At 46.5% G+C, this 20,592-nt stretch overlaps 1 protein-coding gene across 1 annotated transcript in view; it reads left to right on the top strand.

The window, feature by feature from the left end:
- SPEF2 (sperm flagellar 2) overlaps nucleotides 1–20,119 on the top strand; it is a 127,702-nt gene extending 107,583 nt beyond the window's left edge. The window contains exons 32-37 of the mRNA XM_008154824.3: nucleotides 279–461; nucleotides 4,182–4,274; nucleotides 7,789–7,968; nucleotides 11,443–11,682; nucleotides 11,830–11,952; nucleotides 19,868–20,119. Of these exons, the coding sequence (XP_008153046.2) occupies nucleotides 279–461; nucleotides 4,182–4,274; nucleotides 7,789–7,968; nucleotides 11,443–11,682; nucleotides 11,830–11,952; nucleotides 19,868–19,957 (909 nt within the window). The 3' untranslated portion in view covers nucleotides 19,958–20,119. The remainder of the gene's footprint in view (nucleotides 1–278; nucleotides 462–4,181; nucleotides 4,275–7,788; nucleotides 7,969–11,442; nucleotides 11,683–11,829; nucleotides 11,953–19,867) is intronic.
- The last annotated feature ends 473 nt before the right edge of the window (nucleotides 20,120–20,592 follow it).

Below are 20,592 nucleotides of genomic sequence, written 5' to 3'. Positions count from 1 at the left end.
CCTACAGGCTGCCTGCCTTGCCCAGCCCCTTTATCACTTTCTCCCTCCTCTGTTGAAAATGTGGAAAATCAACTGGGACACATGTATACATTCACGTAACAGTAAGCAGAAACCCAAATGTCAAAGAAGCGGAAGATGAAACGCTCTCTGGGTGCTGACTGCCTGGTGTAGAGCGGCCGAAACCCTTCCCCCGAATCTCTTACCAAGACACATGGGCAGATAGAGCATCACGCTGGAATCATACAAACATTCCAATGGCATATCCTGTTTTCTTCTAGTTTCAGGAGTTAACGTCGTTAATAACAGTAAACTCGGAGTTGGTGGACTGGCGGAAATTCCTGTTGGTGACCTCGCTGCCGTGGCCCATCCCTCTGGAGGAGGAGCTGCTGGAGACCCTGCAGAGGTTCAAGGCCGTGGACGCGGAGCAGTCGGGCACCGTCACTTACGAGCAGTACATGCAGGTGGCTGGCGACGCCCAGGGGCGCTAATCCCAGACCACCTTCCGCCTAAGAAGGCGAATGTGACTGGGGCCCTTTACCAGAGCAATTCTGGTCGAGGGCAGAGTCCAGATTGCAGAGGAGTGAGGGAACGGTGAGGTCTGTAGAAAGTGACCAGAAGAAAAAACTCATTTATGAGAAGTGTGAGTAAGGAAGGAGTGAGAGTGAAATCCCATAACTGAGAAGGGCCTGCATTGCTCATTGCCTGCCTGTAATCGAATTCCCCCTGTTGCCGACCAGCTCACGCTGCTGGCAGACACAGAGATGTCCATGCTTGTAAGGTGCTCATTTTGGAAAGAGTGATACCCTAGATGCCTGTGTCTCAGGTGCATGCCGCCACTGAAAGATCACCCCCCTCCCCCTTCTTGCCTCCCGTGATGAACGCCAGCCCCGACGTTCTCACGCTCTCACCACTGAGCCAGAGGAAAGAGCTCTTCCACGGTAAGAAGAGTCCTTCAAGGCGGATCAGACCAGCTCAGGTGATGAGGCTCTGACTTACGTCCCAAGTAGAGCCATTTAGGAATTCTGAACAAGCTGTCCCGAGCTTACAACTTGTGAAGGTGCTTTTTATCTTTGGCTCAAGACTTCTAACAGTGGGCACTGTGCAGTCACCCGCCTTCACTGTTTACAGTGCGTGCCCATCGACACAGGATATCGATTTAAACATCCTTTTCACAGACATGAGACGAGCAAAGGGTGGTAGCGACTTTTACCGAAGTCCTGAGCCAAAACCAGAAAGCTCCTTTACCAAAGGTGTGGTTTCTTAGCAAAATGGAGAAATACTTCCTTGGGCCTGGCCCGTGTTTCAGGAGCAGTTGATTTCTGAACTCTGCCCTCTCCTCTTGCCCCCTCAATTCCCACCCCTCGGGAGCCCCAGAACAACGAAGCCCTCTGGAGAGGCCCCTGGACCATCCCACGTCATGACTTCTACAGATTTCCAACACTCCCCAGCTCACCAAAAGCAGTTCTTTTATGGGAAAAGTCAAACAGCTTCTAGGGCAAAACTTTGTAAGATTTATTGCAAATGCCACATGTCAACGGGGAAATAGTATAGGAAACTTCATTGCTGAGATGAAGTTTTCTGGGAGAGAAAGGCTCTCTCCTCTGCTGTTTGTCTGTCGTTTTTCTTTTCTTCTGACTAATTGCAAGTTCACCACAGCAGCCACATGAGAGAGCGTGCTGATTTCCCGGCTCTTACGATGGAAGGAGACACGAGGTTTGTGAGGTCAGGGCCCTGCGCCTCGGCTCAGCCTTGCATGTGAGCATGAAAGCCCGCTCGCCCTGTGCTCCCCGCAGCCCTGCAGCCGCCGTCACATGCCTGCCTCTGTCAAGTGTGCATGTGTAGTCAGTCTCATGTGCAGCTCTGTGATGTTCAGCTCTCACTCCTGCTCTCGGTGAGGGTGCGTGTTATCGCGGGCTTCATGAGTCAGGCGTCCTAGGGTCCCAGCAGTGCGGTCATTCTTTTCTAAGGAGAGGCATTGAAAGACCAAATCCTCTGGCCATATTTTAGCAAGAGAGTTCCAAGGGCATTTCCATGTTTTAAGGAGAAATCACCTCCCAGGGAGGCAGGGTGTGGTGGCCTGAACTCGCTTTGCCCATTTCAGCCCTGCTCTACTGGTTCAGGTCAGCATTTCATATTGTAAGTTTTCATGGATGACTTTTTTAACACTGTAAGTTGTTTTCCAATTAGGTTATTTTGTTCTTTCTAATGTGGCCCTCTTGTGTGTGAAACATTTTTTTAATCCTCACCCAAGGATATGCTGTTGTTTTTATATTATTGTTTTGGAGAGAGGAAGGGAGAAAGACATGAGAGAGAGACCACTGATCGGTGGACTCCCAGATGTGCCCCGACCTGGGATCCAGCCTGCAACCTAGGTGTGTGCTCTGACTGGGAATCGAATCGGCGACCTTTCGGTGCACAGGACAATGCTCCCACCAGCTGAGCCACACTGGCCAGGGCAGGTGTGAAACATTTGAGACAGTTTTGTAGTTTCTGAAATGCTATAAATGTTTGGGAAACTAATCTAAATGAACCATTGGTTTTACAAATCAAGGAAGATTCCTGTGCACAGAAAGCGTCGGATGTGGAGTTGAGAGTTGGTTGAGCGATGGGGGAAAGGGTAGGGATCCTAGCTCTGTTTCTTTATTTCCACTCTGGCCTCTTTTACTCTTTCCTCTTTATTACATGTATTCAGCAATTTGATTGTTATGTTCCTCCTTGTAGTTATTTTTCTGCTTGGGGTTCATTGAGCTTCTTGAACCTGTGGGCTTTTTAGTTTTTGTTTAATTTGGAGAAATTTCAGGATATTTTCCCAAATATTATCTTCTGCACCCTCTGCTTTCTCAAAATCCAGTCACATGTTTATTGTCCCACAGGTACTGATGCTTAGCTCAGTTTTCCCAGTCTCCCTTCTCTGTACTTTATTTCGTATTCATTTCTATTTCTGTGTCTTCAAGTTCACTGATTATTTCCTCTGCCACGTCGACCCTACTATTAACACCATCCCGTGGATGTTTCATTTCAGTTATTGTACTTTTTATCCCTAGAAGCTCAGGTTGGGTTTATTTAATTTCTTTTATTTCTTCCTTCATTATGTGCATGTTTTTCCTCCACATCCTTGAACAAGTGAAATATATTTAGAATCACTAAGTGAATGTAGCCTTGTCTGTTCATTCTATCATCTGTTTCATTTCTGTGTTTGTTCATTTCTATTGATTGGTGTTTCTCCTGGCTACAGGTCATATTTTCTAGCTTCTCTTGCATGCCGAGTAACTTTATATTGGATGCCAGATAGTGTGACTTTTATATTGTTGGGTGCCCAGTTTTGTATGCTTTACATATTGTCAGACATGCAGAGATGTTACTTGAGTCAGTTTTGTCATTTCAAGGTTACATTAAGATTTGTAAAGATGTGTCAAAAAGAAAGTAGAGAATGGTCTGAGCAGAGACTGATATGACAAGATGAAAGTTGTGAGAAGGTTGATGTGGTTGCATGGTGCAACTAAAACAAATAAGAGGGTGACTGGACACATAACCAGCTCCGAGGTGACTGGGGGAGCCTGTGAGGGAGTAATGAGGTTCCACACCAGTATGGCAGCCGTGGGAAGGGAGAGATGGGCAAGACATCGCCAAATGGAAATCCAGGGATTTCATAATCGGTGTTAGATACGGGCTGAGAAACAGCGAGGTCAGTAAAAAGTAGGCCTTTGAGCTCTTGAGTCAGCCAGTCAGTTATTCAACAAAGACTTTCCAGAACCAACAATGGGCTCTGAGAACAGACAGCAACTCAGGCAGGGCGTGTGGAATGCGAGCTACTGTCACTGGTGCAGTCCCCTCCAAAATATTGCTGTGTGAGCAAAATCTAGGGCAGTGACCTTAAGCCTCATCACATGTCCCAAGTTCAAACACAGCTAGCATCCCTAATTTGTGGATTTTCATTTATATATTATACATGTGTGCTACTGCAACTGACATATTATAGACATTATTACATTTTTAAAAATAAAAGTTACAAATGATGATCAAAATACATGTAATTGTTAGCTCTAGTATTTGCTCCTGCATCCCCAAGGTTTCTCCAGCCCACTTCAGACACCTCCACAAGGTGGGTTCAGTCTCTGTGGCTTTTAGCGGAACAATTATATCTCAGCATGCTACATGAATAATTTTTATTTTTGTTATAGGCTGGTCTGTGGTTTACAGAGGATGAAGATATAAAAATTCCAGAAAATCCTCTTGAGCCGCTGCCATTCAATAGGCTGGAGCATCTCATACAGGTAATTACTGAGATCTTTAAAAACAAATTCATACTTTGCCCTGGCTGGGTGGCTCAGTTGTTTGGAGCATCATCTCATACACCAAAATGTTGCAGGTTTGATTCTCTGTCAGGGCACATACCTAGATTGTGGGTTTGATCCCCAGACAAGGTGTGTAAGAGAGGCAACTGATCTAAATTTCTCTCTGACATCCATGTTTTTCTCTCTCTCTCTCTCAAACCAACAAAAACATATCCTTGCCCTGGCCGGTTTTGCTCAGTGGATAGAGCATTGGCCTGCAGACTACAGGGTCCCAGGTTCAATTCCTGGTCAGGGCACATGCCTGGGTTGCTGGCTAGATCCCCAATAGGGGGTGTGCAGGAGGCAGCCGATCGATGACTCTCTCATCATTGATGTTTCTATCTCTCTTTCCCTCTCCCTTCCTCTCTGAAATCAATAAAAATATATTTAAAAACAAAACAAACACATCCTTGAGTGAGGACTTTTTTTTAATTGAGTACTTTGACACTGATCAATTCCTTTGTCTTTTCTTCCATTTGTATAATTTGTTTTAGACACCACTGCCACCCTCCAGTTCCTCTGCTCCATCCCCCAGGGAGAGACTAACACTCACTAAGTCACTAAGTGGCAGCACAGAGGAGCCCTGGGGAGGAGGCAGGCCCCACTCCTAGGTACAATCCCGCTGTTGACCCTCTAGGTGAATTTGGACAAGTTCCACCACCTCTCTGGCTTCCCTCCTCTCATCTGTCAAATAAGCTAAGATGTTACTCACCACATTTGTCTCTAAGTGCCCTTCCAATTCAAAAAGCTTAGCATGAAAACGGTCCTTTTACCCATATATGTCTTTGTTCATTTCTTTCTGATTTTGACTAACATGGTACAACATACCAACAGTTTGCATATGGTATTGGCCATGGCCCATTGGATTTTCATTATCATCTAAAATATCAAGAGTAACTATTGATACTAGTACTATAATGATAGTGGTAATACACTGATGATAATAATAGAGTAATGCTGTTACCTTCTATTCCTGAGGCCACAATAGAAAGCAATACCTTAAAAATCTAAAAACGACTCTGACTTCAGTGTAAATGTTTAAAATATGAAAATATGCCAAACTCAATAAGCTAGGAGAAGTGTTGGAGGATAGGTTTAGACACCACAGCAAACTGTGTAGATCGATTATTCCATTTCCAGCCAACCGTGAGTCCGAAATTGCCGAGCAAAATTGAACATGACTCCAGTTATAACCTCAAAGTGAGCAATTTCCTTCCATTGAATGACATATTCTGAGCACCTCTGCTAAATGCGAGCGGAGAGCAGCGAGGAGAGAGGGCCCAGGAATTACCAGGAGCCCGAGACAGGTGGCAGTTTCAGGGGCAGCTTTTTGTTTGGGTTTTTCGTGTGTTTTCCGATGGGACCCTGGGGGACTGAGGTCAGTTCTGTAAAGCTTCACGAGTCCGTCTCTCTACGATTTTGTGAGCAAATCTGCAATGACGTGAACAGAAACCAGCAACAGAAACCAGTTTCATTACTTGGCAAGAAACCAGCAGACTGAATAGCACCTTCCCTTCCAGACAGCAGTTTTTAGAAATGTCAGACAAACACCATATGGTCTCAGTCATATGTGGACTCTAATGGACAAAATAAACTGATGAGCAACATAAATCCAGAGGCTTGGATGCATATAACAGACTGACAGCTGTCAGAAGAGAGGGTGGTTAGGGGACTGGGTGAAAGAAGGTGAAGGAATTAAGCAAAAAAACACATATGCGTAACCCATAGACACAGACAACAGTGTGGTCATGGCCAGAGGGAAAGGGGGTGGGGTGGGGGGGCAAAGGGAGGATGTATGGGGCAGAAAGAGACCTTGCTTGGAGCGAAGGGCGCACGTTGCCATGTGCAGATGATGTTTTGTTGAGTTGTACACTTGAAACCTGTATGGTTTTGTGAACTGATATCACCCCAATAAATTCAATTTTAAAAATTAAATTAAATTGTTAAAAAGAAAAAGAAATACCAGTCGAGGGCAGAGCCTTTTAGTTGCTCACCCTGCCGCTAAAGCCAGACGGCAGACAGTGGGTCACCCCGGGACCGAGTAGCAGCAAAGCAGGAAAGGGCCAGGCCCCTCTACTCCTAGTCCTTGTGCAAATCCCTGAAGCAACTCAAAGGCAAGTGATAAAGAGAGGAAAATGCATGGTCCTGGATGAACCCACGAGCGGGATCATGACCCCTGAGAAACCTAAGGATGCCGTAGCCTCAGAGGGAGTTTCTAAGCATCTCAGCCTGGCTCCGGGCCTGGCTTACAGCAGACACTCAGTAAATGTTTGCTAAAAGGGTGGCTGGATGAATGAACTTACAGATCCCATCAAACTCTGATTCTTTCTTTTCTGCTTTGTCAGCGTAACCAATTTTATGCATTTTCCTATAAACATCATTTTTATTTACACGTTTATTAGATTTGCTGAATATCAGAAGTTCCCTTTTCCGTCTTCATGTATGTCTCAGTAGATGCGCCCACAGCCGTAGGGATTGTTGGTGATAGGGAGCGGCATGGCATCTCGGATCGAGGCCCTGGCTCCTCACAGCGCAGGCCAGGCCCAGCAGCACGGGAGCCCCCTAGGAGCTTGCTACACGTGAGGGACCTCAGGCTGCTCCAGACCATCGGCTTCATTAGAATCTGTATTTCGAACAGATTCTCCAGGTCACTGTTTGCATGTGTTTGAGAAGAGCCAGTCACTGCCCCAAACAGGTCCAATGGGTCTTAGGTGTGGCCTGTGGGTCTCAGGCCATGGCCTCAGCTTTGCAGGATGTTAGGTTCCCGCGTACCAGCTCCTGGTGCTGCCAAATGCACAAGACGCTGTGCAGAGAGCTGGCCGCCCCCTCGGGCCTCAGCATGAGAGGGAGACTTAGCAAACAACGGCCACTCGGTGGGTAGCGCACTCTCTCCCTGGAGGAGAGCCCATGTGGGAAGAAGTCACGTTACTGTCAGCAGATTAAGTCTGAAGTCCAGAGCAAGGTGGGCCCGTCTAAAGATTTTAAAGGCGAGAGTCCCAGTGGCCTTGGGCATAGTTGGCCCGCCCTCTCCCCACTCCACACAGAGAGGGGTGTACCGGAAGCTTCATGCTCAGGACTCAGGGCCCAGTCTGTCAGAGTGGTGCTGATCACAGACGGAGGGGTCCTTGCTCTTGGGTTCCCTTTTCCTACTTAACGTGTGGTGCCCACCATCTTGACTAGCACATTTTTTCCCTAAATATGTTAATACCATTGGTTAGCATACACTTTCCTTTACCATTAGAATTCCAAGCCCTACTTTTTATGGGTTTTTAAATTTTATTTAGCATATTCTTCGTTTACTATCATTCATTATATGTTAGTTTTACTGATTCTGTCCTCAGAAAGTGGCCGTTTTCCACAGCTGCTGGGGAGAGGGCGTCCGCATGCCCTGTCCACCGGCTGACAGCCAGAGTGCGTGCCATTTGTGTTTGGCTGACTTCCTTTGTGTGCGCAGTTCTTCTTCAGGCTCTTCGCCGACCCTGAGAAGGATCCACCCCTGCTGGACTACACACAGATGCTGCTTTACTTTGCTAGCCACCCAAACCCTGAGGAAGGGGTCTACAGGGCCCTCAGTGTGGCCATTGGGACGCACATCTTCCAGCCAATCGAATTGGTTCCTCTTCCTATAGATCAGGTAATTGAGTTCCAGAAATGGACCAGCCCTAGGGTCTGGAGGGGGATGCCAGCAGGTCCTACACGTCTAACAAAGACTATGTTCTTTTCCTTTCCATATTTTCCTGGATAACTAATACAACCAAGTTGCACATAGTAGGTCTTCAATCAGCCTTATTCAGTTGGACCCCACTGTCCAAAAAAAAATGCTTTTGTAGTCGTCAACATTTGCTCAAAGTTTCTTGGTGGAATCAAAGTTTTCTCTGTAAAGGACAGCCTTTCTTTTGCATGAAGTGTTACTCCTGATAAATGAGAAAGAACTGGAGTCAGTCTATCTGAACACTTTATGGAAATCCTATGTAAAACCCATCCAGACTTTAGACACATCCCACGTGTGTGTGACGCTGGTAGTTTCAGGCCAAAGCCCAGCCTCCCGAAAACCCAGGCACTCTGTGTCACCTGCATCCAGGGACAGAGAAGCTTAACATCTAACAAAACCCCTCGTTCCCCTTAGATTTCTAAGGCATTGGCATTGCTGGGCTTTTTCCGGCGAAAAAGCCCCAGGCCAGGGTACTAATTAATCTCCTTATTAGGTATCCATTGACATGACTTTTTAGGCTTGCCCTGATCTTTTGAGGCTACATCTGTGACTCTCATGATGGAACGTTTTTTCTGTTCTTCCTCGGTGGTCTCTCTGTGGAGAGAATATAAACAGAGGCCCGGAGAAGGTGGGGAGCCTGGCTGATCTCTGAGAGAAGAGCATTTCAAGTGAAGACAGCAGTAAATTCGAAAACCCTAAAGTGGGGTCACGCCTGGTGTATTCCAAGCAACAGAGAGTCAGCCATTGTAGTTGGAGAGGAGTGAGCTGGAGGAGTGGTTGGAAAGGAAAGTGGGGGAGAGAGCTCAGAGGGCTTGGCAGGCCCTGCCAAGAGATGGGACCAGAAGTCATTGGAGTGTGGCCATCTGATTGACAACGTGTGGCCCTCCCGGGCTGCGGTATTGAGACCCGACTGCAGTGGGCGGAGGGGCGGGGGGAGGCGCACAAAAGAGGCAAGAAGGAGAGCTTTTTATTCAGGAAGGCAGTTGCTTATCCATGGAATCCTTTTGCTAAGTTATTTCTACCTTGATTTGGGGACAACATGTTACCCCAAAGTAGTTGCCACATAGCGAGTGTTCAACTGTTTGTAAACATGGCAGGAAAGAAGGGGGGAAGAGAGAGGGGAAGGAATAGAACCCAGTCTCCAAGGTAAAGCAGAGGAGAGCAGCTATTCCAGGCAGAGACAAAAACAGGATCCATGAGGCTGCAAGGAGCCAGAGACCAGGAAAAAGGACGCCCATGCTAGAGCTGTTGCTACAGCAACAGACAGCTGCCTCGGTGGGTAGCAGCCAAGCCAGCTAGCAGGGCGGAATCCCTCCTATCCCTGAATCACCCATTCAGAGTCAGCTCCTGCCCCGCCCAGGAAGCAGCTCCCCTGGAGGGCTTCTCTCAAGAGCTCTTTGGAAACCCAAGGACGCTGCACCTGAACTGACCCACAACCCGGGAACAGCAGAGTGAACCCGAGAGGAGCCAGGGATGGAATGCACGTGTCCCACACCACGCGGGCCGGCCTGTTCCTGGCCTGAGTGAACCCTAGGAGGTTTGACCTGCAGGATCCACCCACCTCCCTCCTCCTTGCTCACCCCTGTCCTGCCATCCTACATCCACTGATGCGGCTCTGTCCCCGTGCCCTTTCCAACTGTGTTCTAGTTTCCTGGGGAACCTCATCCCAGGAAGCCATCATGAGCCTACTCAGAAATCACACCTCCAGCAGATTCACAGCCACCCCCACGGCACTGAATCAGAGCTCTGCTTTCGCTTTCCACATAAACAACTAGAAATCTCCCGGGTATTTCAGCTTTTCTTACTCTGCTTCTGAGACGCAGGCTGTTCTCGTTGACGTGGCACAGACCTCCTGTTTAACCCCCTTCTTCTTGGGTATTTTAAAAGACATTCAAGAGCGGAGCACGAATGAGTATGCCCTAGACCCAGTGAAACTTGAAGTAAGTTGACACGTTGGAAAATGGTTCATTCTGACCCAGGCGGTGTGGGGTTCTGATGTTGGAATTCAGTAACCGGTCAGCTTGAATCTCCCAGAGTTTGCAAGTCTCATTAAAGCATCTGGGCAGAGCCTGGGAGGCCCTGGGGTTGGAAACACACACATTTTTATTCCATTTGGCTCTGTGATGCTTTGCCCACATTGGTCCTGTTAGTGACCTGCTCCGCCCTGAGATGCGGGAATGAGCTGATTGCCTATAGAAATGCGAGGTCTGGCCCATTCGGGAGACCATCTGCTGGGAGGCCTCCAGGGCTGCCTCTGGGCGTTCGCCGGGTGTGACATAGCATTTGCTAGGGCCACAATCCGATGACCATGTGACTCACACAGAATTTTGATGCCACTAATAATTGCTCATTCAGACGCACCGGCTCTTCTCCTCTCCCGCCTCCTGGCTTTGATCACGCACCTCCATTAAAAACCGTGGTCTTTCCAAGATGTGTGTTGGAGAAGGTCCCTCTGCACACGCTGCAGTCCCTAGTCGCTCTAGTCCCAATCTCAGCCTCACTCCCTTCTCCCCTCCCTCTGAACTACTAATTCCATTCTGTCCCAACCCCCTAGAGAGCAAAAATAGCAAAAATGTTAAAAGCATCCTCTGACACTAATAAGTTAAGGATTAAATTGTTACCCTTTAGCTAAAATTGAAAGATGACTTATCCATGCTGATTGTGTCAGGCCTTGGACAAGCTGGTTCCTCTCTACGGAGACAGTGCGGAGAGACCAGTTCCTTCTCTCTTTAATTGTGGTACTGCCTGCTCCTCTAACCTGACTGGTCATTGGCTCACCCACAGGCTCTGTCTTCATGTGTCCACACAGCACCTATGCTGCATCTGAATAGGAATTCACTCATTCTTCACTCGTTCAGCAGGCGGTTTCACATCTCTAAGTACGTTTCACTACACTGGGGAATTGTTGATGGGCAGCCACTGTGATGATCCCCAGGCTTCCTAGGTGGAGACAAGGCCAGTTTCCCATTTCTGCCGTGTAGCGTTTCAGCTGTTCAAAATGGAGAAGAGGAAGGAAGGAAGGATGGATGGATGGATGGATGGATGGATGGATGAATGGATAAATAGATGTGCTTAATTCCAAAATCTTCACCTGATAGAAAGTTCTCTCTCTCTCTCTCTCTCTCTCTCTCTCTCTCTCTCTCTCTCTCTCTCTCTCCCCATCCCTCCATCCCTCCCTCTCGGTTAGATTTAATTGCCAACAGAATGGGGCTAGGATTTGGATGAGCTTTTCAGTTTGGCCAGCATATTCTCTTCTTGACTTTGTGTAGCTAGTTTGTGGTAGGCACTACCATCCCATGGCCTAAAAAATAGGTGACAACGTTGGTGCTTTTTCAATGCCTCTGTTACCGGGAAGAATTCAGTCTGACTTCATGTTCTCTTCATTTGTTCGTGCAGACCTACTTCTTTACTGACGAGAGTCCACTTCAGGACTATTCTGAACCAGAGGAGAACTTCTTAAATGCGTTAAGGGAATTCAGAGAGGAAAGGGAGGAAAAGGAACAGGAAATCCCTGAAAACCCCAACACGGAAAAGATTTCTTTGGAAACACTGCTCAACGTGTTCGGAGCACAGAACAAAGCCCAGGACGCCAACAGATTTGCCTACCACCTGAGGGCAGAGAACGCCTACTTAGAGGTTGGTCAGACTCGGTCAAGGGAGCAACGTGTGCATAAGAAAAGTTGCCCCAAGTTGAAGCATATTTTATGGAATTTCTTTATTAAGTAAAAAGCACTTTTTAACATTTGCAGAACTGTAATAGTAATTAATTTTATTTTTTTTAAGAACTTCATGAAAGTATTTGAGGACCTGGGTGCCAAGAATCTGGAGCCGATCGAAGTCGCGGTTCTTTTGAAGCATCCTTTTATTCAAGACCTGATTTCAAGCTATCCAGGCTATAAGATCCCTGTGAGTATTACCCAAAGGCATCCTCGTTTGGCTGAGCTCAGGTTGGAGCGTAGTGGGACATTCAGATGTGGACTAGTAGGAAGGGGGAAGAAGCTGGACTCAGCCAGATAGGGTCTGGGGAAGCTGAGCTGGGAATGGCATCAGGCCAGATAGGCCAGCCTACAATACCCCAGGGCAGCAGGCCAGGCACAGTGCAGATAGCTATCAGTAATAGGGGTCTCTTAGTACTATAGATAGTATTGGAGATACTAGGGATAGTACTCTCGTTGCTATGGATAGTACGAGAAATACTAGGAATAATACTCTCAGTGTAATGGATAGACTACTGGGGTAGTACTCTCAGTGCTATGGGTAGTACTAGAAATACTAGGGATAGTATTCTCAGTGTTATGGATAATACTAGAGATACCAGGGATAGTACTCTTGGTGCTATGGATAGTACTAGAAATGCTAGGGATAGTACTTGAAATACTTGGGATAGTACTCAGTGCTATGGACAGTACTAGATATACTAGGGGTAGTACTCTCAGTATAATGGATGGTACTAGAAATACTAGAGATAGTATTCTTGATGCTATATGTAGTACTAGAAATACTAGGGATAGAACTCTCAGTACTATAGGTAGTACTAGAGATACTAGGGGTAGTACTCTCAGTGCTATGTCTAGCACTATAGATAGTACTAGAACTACAAGGGATAATGCTCATACTATCCATAGCATCAAGAGTACTATCCCAAGTATCTCCAGTACTATCTATAGTACTAAGAGATCCCTATTACAGATAGCTATCTGCACTGTGCCTGGTCTGCTGCCCTGGGGTATTATAGATAGTACTAGAAATACTAGGGATAGTACTCTCGGTGCTATGGATGGAACTAGAAATACTAGGTGTAGTACTCTCAGTACTGTGGATGGTACTGGAAACACAAGGGATAGTACTCTCAGTGCTACGGATGGTACTAGAAGCACTAGGGGTAGTACTCTCAGTACTGTGGATGGTACTAGAAGCACTAGGGGTAGTACTCTCAGTACTGTGGATCAGCCTCATCAGGACCATAGGACTACCTTGGATCTAAAACAGAAGGCTGGAGGTAGATGATAGTTAAAGCCAGATGGATGCCAGCATTTGTGTTCTGGATAACTCCCGCCACCTAATGACCCTAGCCTGTGATTGAAAAGTATGGAGAATAAATCCCCCCTTGCCGAAGAGAATTGAAACCATGATCCCCAGCCAAGAGCTGACATATCCATGGTACACATTGTCTATGTAATACACACGGTCACAGTGCCTGGGAAAGATTGGGTGCCAGTTCCATCCAGGAAACTGTGTTCAGGATGGGGAAACTGAGGACAAAACCCATAAAGACTGGACCAACCCAGCAGAAAGAAGGAAGGACGAAAGGAAGAGCTGCACCTCAGAGCTCACTCAGTAACCAAGCAAGTTTCAACTCCACGTGCTGACTGTACCCCCACCGTGGCCAGCCCCGGCTCGCCAACAGCAAGGGTAGGAGGACAGAGGCTGGCCCCTTTCAGGGTGTGGCAGCTGTCTGCGACCCTCCTACACGAGTGAAGCTCTCCTATTTGGCTCCTGCTAGTTGTTTATTGAATGAAAACACGTTTGCTGAGCTTAAGATACAAGCACTTTAGCTTTGGTAAAATGCTTGTATCTTAAGAAGTGCTATAAGATGCACTTCTCTTGACTTCTCGGAGATAACTACCTTTGCCCAGAAATGGGACTATGCACACTTAAATATCTTTGTCTCTAAATTGGTGATGCTTTCTCATGCAAATGTTATTACCTATATTAGTAATCATGGAAGTGGGTGTCTAGTAAGCCAGCAGTAAAGCATGATAATCGCATTTAGGAACACGGGCTCTGGAATCAGGAAGTCATGGGACTGAATCTGGGTCCACCACTCCCTAGAACTGGACTTTCACTCTCTCTTGGTCCTGGCTTCCTGGTCTGTTCAGTGGGGACAACAGCCCCTCCTATTTAAAGGGTTGTGCTGAGAATTCAATGAGATTACGCAGCTGAAACACTTGCCATGGTATCTGACGCATGGCAAGCACTACAGAAACGAAGGCTGTTGTGATGACTAGTCAACACCCAGTGCTCACCGCTGACGCCGGTCATATAAGGACCCATGAGCACCCAGCTCGCTGCTGCTCCCAAGCAATACACTTCCGTTTGCAAGAGAATTTTTTCATGCAGGAATCCCATGAGAATGATGTAAGGTGAACCACCCAAGCGCACGATTATAGGAATTCAAAACATAGGGCCTTCTTGGATGTGTGTACTAGACAGCAAGTCCTTAAAGATGGCCAGGGTTTTGGAAAGTGGAGGGTGGGGAGGGGTGTCCGCCTGGCTTTTGCTGTGGGGTGGAGCAGGGGCAGCCTCCCAGGTGAGAGAAGGGGCCTGGGCAAAGGTGTGGAGAGGACTGCATGGGAGGAGCAGGAGCAGGAGCCTGACCGGCTGACGGGCGTTGGTGAAGGGCTTAGTGATGCCATCGGAGCAGTAAGATGGGGCCAGATTGCAAAGATCCCAGCGGCCACCCGGGGAAGTTCGGATTTGATTTGAAACGCGATGGAGAGTGGATATAGACTTCTGAGCGGGGTGTGAAAGGGCATTAATTTCCTCGTCCCTGTGTGTTTCTTTGTCTTAACCATAGCGTGTCATTATGCCCCTACATCTTACAGGACTCTTTTAAGAATTATTTGTGTCTCTTTCTTTAAATAGGTCTGAGATATTTGGAAACACAGTTGGCTGTTATTCCAAGTTATTCACACATCCCACAAACACCTGCTGTTTGCACTGAAACTAGTATGCCTTGTGTCCCTTTCAGCATCTTCTATTTTATTCCTTCACTAGAAGCCCAATGCATGAAGATTCTTGCAAGAATGGGCCTTTCTTTTCCTGGCTGCCGGCACTGCCTTTCTGCTCCCGCCCTGGAGCCACCTCTTTCTGCTCCAGCCCCACCTTCCCACACTGCCCAGAAGCCCTGAGCAGCTGAGATGGTGCAGAACGCCTGCATCCCACCCCGCCCCCAGCCACTTGACACCTGCATATTCAAATTAACCCACCATCTTTGTTGGATTATTTTGCATACTCGCTCCTGATTGGCTGGTGGGCATTGCGAAGGTACAGTCAATTTGCATCTTTCTCTTTTATTAGTGTAGATTAGTACAGGGCAGCTTTCTTCCCCACTTCAGTTTAGGAGGGCATAAGTCAGTACACCCCTAGAATTAGTGGGGACAGAGCACACCAGAACTAGATAAAGGAGCAGTGAGAGAGAGATGAGTGAGTGTCACACACAGGATGGGGGAGTCATCAGCTTGGGTATCTGTCCCCTTTTTTCCCTCTTGTTAGACATCCTTCTGGGTACGGTGGGTTCCGGAAGCCTGTGACTTTAGACTGCATTTCATCCCACGTGTCCCGTCCATGTTTCAGGGAGCGGCCCTTTTATTTTGAACCAGCAAAAAGGTTTTTCAAAACCCCTTGGCATTGTGGACAATAGGATTCATCTCCTATTGCCAAGAATAAGTAGGAGCATAAAATGATACCACAGGTATCCCGGATGGGAGAAAAACTCGCTGCGAAGTCAGGACCACTTGCGATCACCCCTACTCTCGCCGAATGACTGGCCACCATGGTGGTTACCTTGCAGAGAAGAGCTAGTCCTCACTTTGCAGAGAAAAGAACACAGCCCGCAGTGCTGCCTCAGAGAGCCAGCCCCTGGGGAGGTGCCCTCGCTCCTGGGGAGCTGGCCGCCAGAAGGCTGCTTTTAATATGGTTCCTTCCTCATTTGGAGGGAGTGTCATCAGTTTGCAGCCTCTTCCACTGAAGTCCTGCTGGCATCTTGGACAGTGCGGTTCCTCTTTGCGCAGGGCTGTCTCCCGTGTGGCAGCAATCTAACATTTGGGGCCTTACCCACTGTGTTCCACCTGGATATATTGACCCCTAAACTACCTCCGCACCTTCTCCAGTGCCCCCTGGCTTCCAGCACCAGAGTGGCCTGATGCTCCAATAGCAGAAAGGGAGTTTGTCTGTCAGCCAGTCGTCAGTCTGTTCAGTCTCGTTCCCTCGCTGCCAGGGTGCTTCTGCTGAGTCAGCTTCCTCACCTCTCCTCTCCTTGACCTTCACATCTCCTCCCTGTCACTCCACTGAGGTGTCTAAGGAGTCAGTGGGCCACCACCATCAGGACTCACTCACGATTGCGAATCAAGGGGAGTTGAGCCTGCCACCTGAAAAGGCTTAATTCTGATATTCTAAAATGAAAGAAGTCTCCTTTTCAATAACATGCTCTATTCTCACTTTCACTAAGTAAAAAAGGAAAGACACACACAGAGAGAGAGAGAATAAGAAGGGAGGGGAGGGAACGTAAGAGAGAGGGGAAGAGAGAGGGAAGGATGGAGGGAGGGAGAGAGGGAGGAAGAAAAGAAAGAGAGAAACAGGAGGGAGGGAAGGAGGAAGGAAAGAAAGAAGAGAGAGAGAGAGAAAAGGAAAAGAGAGAAAGAAAGAAAGAAAGAAAGAAAGAAAGAAAGAAAGAAAGAAAGAGAAAAGAAGGAAAGAAAGGCGAAAGAAAGAAAGGTGAAAGGTGAAAGAAAGAAAGAAAGAAAGAAAGAAAGAAAGAAAGAAAGAAAGAAAGAAAGAAAGAAGAAAAAAGAAAAAGAAAGAAAGAAAGAAAGAAAGAAAAAAGAAAGAAAGAAAGAAAGAAAGAAAGAAAGAAAGAAAGAAAGAAAGAAAGAAAGAAAGAAAAGGGAGGGGGAGGGAGTGGGAGGAGGGAAGGAAGGAAGGAAGGAAGGAAGGAAGGAAGGAAGGAAGGAAGGAAGGAAGGAAGGAAGGGAGAGATGGAGACAGAAAGAAGGGAAGAAAGGAAGGAGGGAAGGGAGGGAAGGAAGACAGAAAGGAAAAGAAAGAAGACTCTGAAGACTCAGGCACAGGTCTTGACATCATTTTTGCTCCAGATATCCATGAACAAGTAAGTAGATCGCATTTTAAAATGAACTTTAACCACAGTGGTGTTATTTGAAGATCTCTCAAGATAAGTAGAGCACAAGCTAGAGTGTGGTTTTTCAGGTTACAATGTTTGCTCTTATAAACAGTGGGAAGTGGAAGGTTGTTGCCTAACAGCTCTGTTGGGCAACAGCTCAGTTTACAAAGTTCGTGTTTGAGAGCAGCAACATTTTAAAAGTGCATATTTAGAAACCAAGCATGCATAATCATTTTCATATGCTTTATTTTGCTCCTGCTGAGGGTGGCCTGGCTTTGCGGTTAGGAGAGCAGGCTCGGGACCACACTGATTGAACCCAATCCGTGTGGAGGGTTCATTCCAACCAATTGTGTGATCTTGAGCAAGTGACCTGATGATGCCTTGGTTTCCCATCTGTAAAATAGGGTTAATTATCACACATACCTCACAGGGTTCTTGTATGGATTAAATCACTTAATCCTATCTAATAATAGACAAATATGCAAATTGACCGCACCTTTGCTACGCCCAAGCCACGCCCACCAGCCAAGCCACGCCCACCAACCAATCAGGACGGGTATGCAAATTACCCCAACAAAGATGGCGGCTAATTTGCATATCAAGACAGCGTAGAAAGAAGCCAAGAGCTGCAGAAGGGAGCAAAGCTTCGGAGAAGCAAGCAAGCCGGGGGGAGGAGAAGGGAGGAGCGGAGGCGGGGCCGGGGGAGAAGGAAGGAGAGCGGGCTGGCGGGCCGGGGGGAGAAGAGCAGGGGGGCTGGCAGAGAACGCGGGGTGGGGGACAAGGAAGGAGAGCAGGCAGGGCGGGGTAGAGTGCAGCAGAAAACCCTATTGCAGGATTTTTCCTGCAACGGGAATGCTAGTCTATATATAAAAGTGCTTGGCAGCGATAGATCACTCAATAAATGCTAGCTATTAGCTATCATTATCAGTGGGTCTGATGGTAATTGCACGGGAACTGTTTCTGAGCTGTGGAAAGGCTATGTGTGGGAGAACTAATAAGCTGGCATGTCGCCTCTTGAATTCAGAGTCCGCTCTTGGAGAGAAGGAAAGCGGTCCCTGCTGCAGGGCCCCGGAGACAAAGGTTCAAGCCCAGGATCACCCGTGTGGAAAATATCTACACGGAAAATTCAGATTTTTATGTGGGATTTTATAGTTGTTTGAGTAGAGTTGCTTATTTCACCTCTGCTTTCATAGATCTGATACAAAAAGTAAGCTTCCTAAATTATTAAGAAAATGCTTTGGTGAAATGTGCCAAGACCAATGAGAGCATTGTGCCTTGGTTATTAGCGAGTGGAGTCCATTAATTTCCTCTGACAAATATACTTACAAATGCAAGCGAACACACGATTTTCTATACAAACCTAACAGATTTCTTATCATGAACACGTGATGAGTATATGTAAATTTCTTTTAACTAACTTCTAAATGGAACATATAGCTTTAAAGTTAGGGCTTCCATTCAACAGGAGATAACGATAAATCTGTCAGCGTTAAAATCGGAAGAGAATTTCTGTGAAGCCCCAATCACACGAGGACCAAATTCCTATAACTGTCAGTGGGACTGGAAGGGACTCTCGTGCTGTTTGGTCTTCAGGGCACCTGACTTTAAAATATGCTGCCACCTTCTCCTTGACCTTCATAACAAAACACGATGGCTGCTTCAGTGCCTTGTGCTTTCAAAGCTCCCAGTTCAAACACTTCCAGACTCTCTCGAGCTTTCCTCAGTTAACTGCCCCTGAAAATGATGGCCTACGATTTCAGCTAGAAACGTAGCCCAGGTTGGTTTAAGTATCTGGAGTTTTCAATTCTCCCCCTGCCACGGAGTGTCAGATAACCACAGGCCAGCTCATCCCTAAGCACCCGAATTGACAGTCAGTACATGCACTAGTTAAAGGGATTCAGAGTCCTTGGCGGGTGGACTGCTTCTTCTCTCAGTTCCGCTTCACTCCGTTCACTGAAGATTGGCCTTTGACTGTAGAAGATCTGTGTTTTCAAAGAAGCGTTCCTAGTCAAGACAGTGATTCACTACGATTCCTGGCAGTGACATGTAGAAGCAGCATGTGTGTGTGTGTGTGTGTGTCACTTGGTCGAACTAACCCATGTCTTTGTGAGTGAAGTGGCCACAGTCAAACTGAAACCTTTGGAACTCACCTCTGAAGAAAAGCAACTTCCCTAAATTTGTGTGTGTAGGGGAAGGGGGGAGCAAACTAGAAACCGCATAAACATAATTCTATATTTTCCACAAGTGTTTGCATCCCTGCTACACTGTGATAGTATGTTAAGTTTATTTTTAACAATAGGGTGGTGAAGGCATGGGGAAGGGAGCCGGGGCAGGCATGAAGGGATCAGAGCGGGGGGCGGGAACCTATGTAATACTTTCAACAATAAAGATGTTTTTTTAATCACAAGTATAATAATAATTTACAAATAGATTGAAAAAATATCTGTGATTTAAAATGTAAGCAAGCTGGGCATTTTAAGTGGGTGAAAAACAGATCCTTCTATTCCTGGTATTAAAAACAAACAAACAAAACATGGAGAGATGGGGCAATCCCCACCACCTCAGTAATCTGCTGTTCTAAAAGTCTACAAGTCTGTAGACATGATTGATTTGACAGTAGGATTTTCCTTTAACAGAAAGGGAATACTGCTTTTTATTCATTAATAGAGAAATAATCCTTTGGCTTACCCACTATGTGCCAAACTCCATGTAATTGCTTTTAGAAACGTGCTTTAAGCTAATGGGACAATTCCATTATGAAATGAGGAAAAGCAGGAGAAGATTCAAACTAAATACAGAGCAATTTTATCAAAGGAAAACAATAAAAACCTACTTACTCTTTAATCACTGCCATGTATTAGGTGGTCATTAATCCTGTCGTTTGTCAATGTTCACAGCTTCTCTTTAAATCTCTCCTCTCAGGATATTAAATTGATTCTGCAAAGGAGCGAGCACGTACAAGGCAGTGATGAAGAGAGATCTCCCTCAAGGCTGACAGAGGACAGGAAATGAAAACAAGAGTGTGATGGTTACAATTGGGCAATGAATCCCTCCACATCCAAGGCAAACACGGTGTTTGTCACGTATGTTTTTGTTGTAAGTGTAGAAATGACCCCTACCAGGTTATGTGGGGGGCTTCTTTAACTCAGAGAATATTCGGCAATAAATCTTACATTTCTGAGCAAAAAATGTAAAGTGAGAAGAAATGCATTTTGAAGGGATTCTGAAAAATAGAAGGCGCCAGAACAAGATATTCCCCAAAAAATCAACACATGAACAATCCCTATGAGAAGTATCTAGATGAGGCAGATGCAGTCAAAATTCCCCCGAAGCTCCACACCAGGGCATTTCTGCTGTGGACGTTTTGTGGTTCTTGCTCCGCGTGCTGTGAAGTCCAAGGTTCATCCCACTAGCCAAGGAGAAGGCTGCTTTATCAGCCGCTGGTACAAAGTCAGGCTCCTGTAGTCTATTCATAATTCTTTCATCATAGAATAGAATCTTCCCTGTATAGATAGATGTACAATTGTATCTTTTTAGTTGTATAAATTAGCAAATCAATCAATTCTTGAGATAAGTAAGTTGGGTTTTTTGTGTGTGTGTTTTAAGTGAGTGATAATATATTCTCAATGGAGGATCCTATGAGACAC

Source organism: Eptesicus fuscus, chromosome 4 (assembly GCF_027574615.1).
Source record: "Eptesicus fuscus isolate TK198812 chromosome 4, DD_ASM_mEF_20220401, whole genome shotgun sequence".
Taxonomy (NCBI): Eukaryota; Metazoa; Chordata; class Mammalia; order Chiroptera; family Vespertilionidae; genus Eptesicus; species Eptesicus fuscus.
This window is presented reverse-complemented; position numbering and strand designations above follow the sequence as displayed.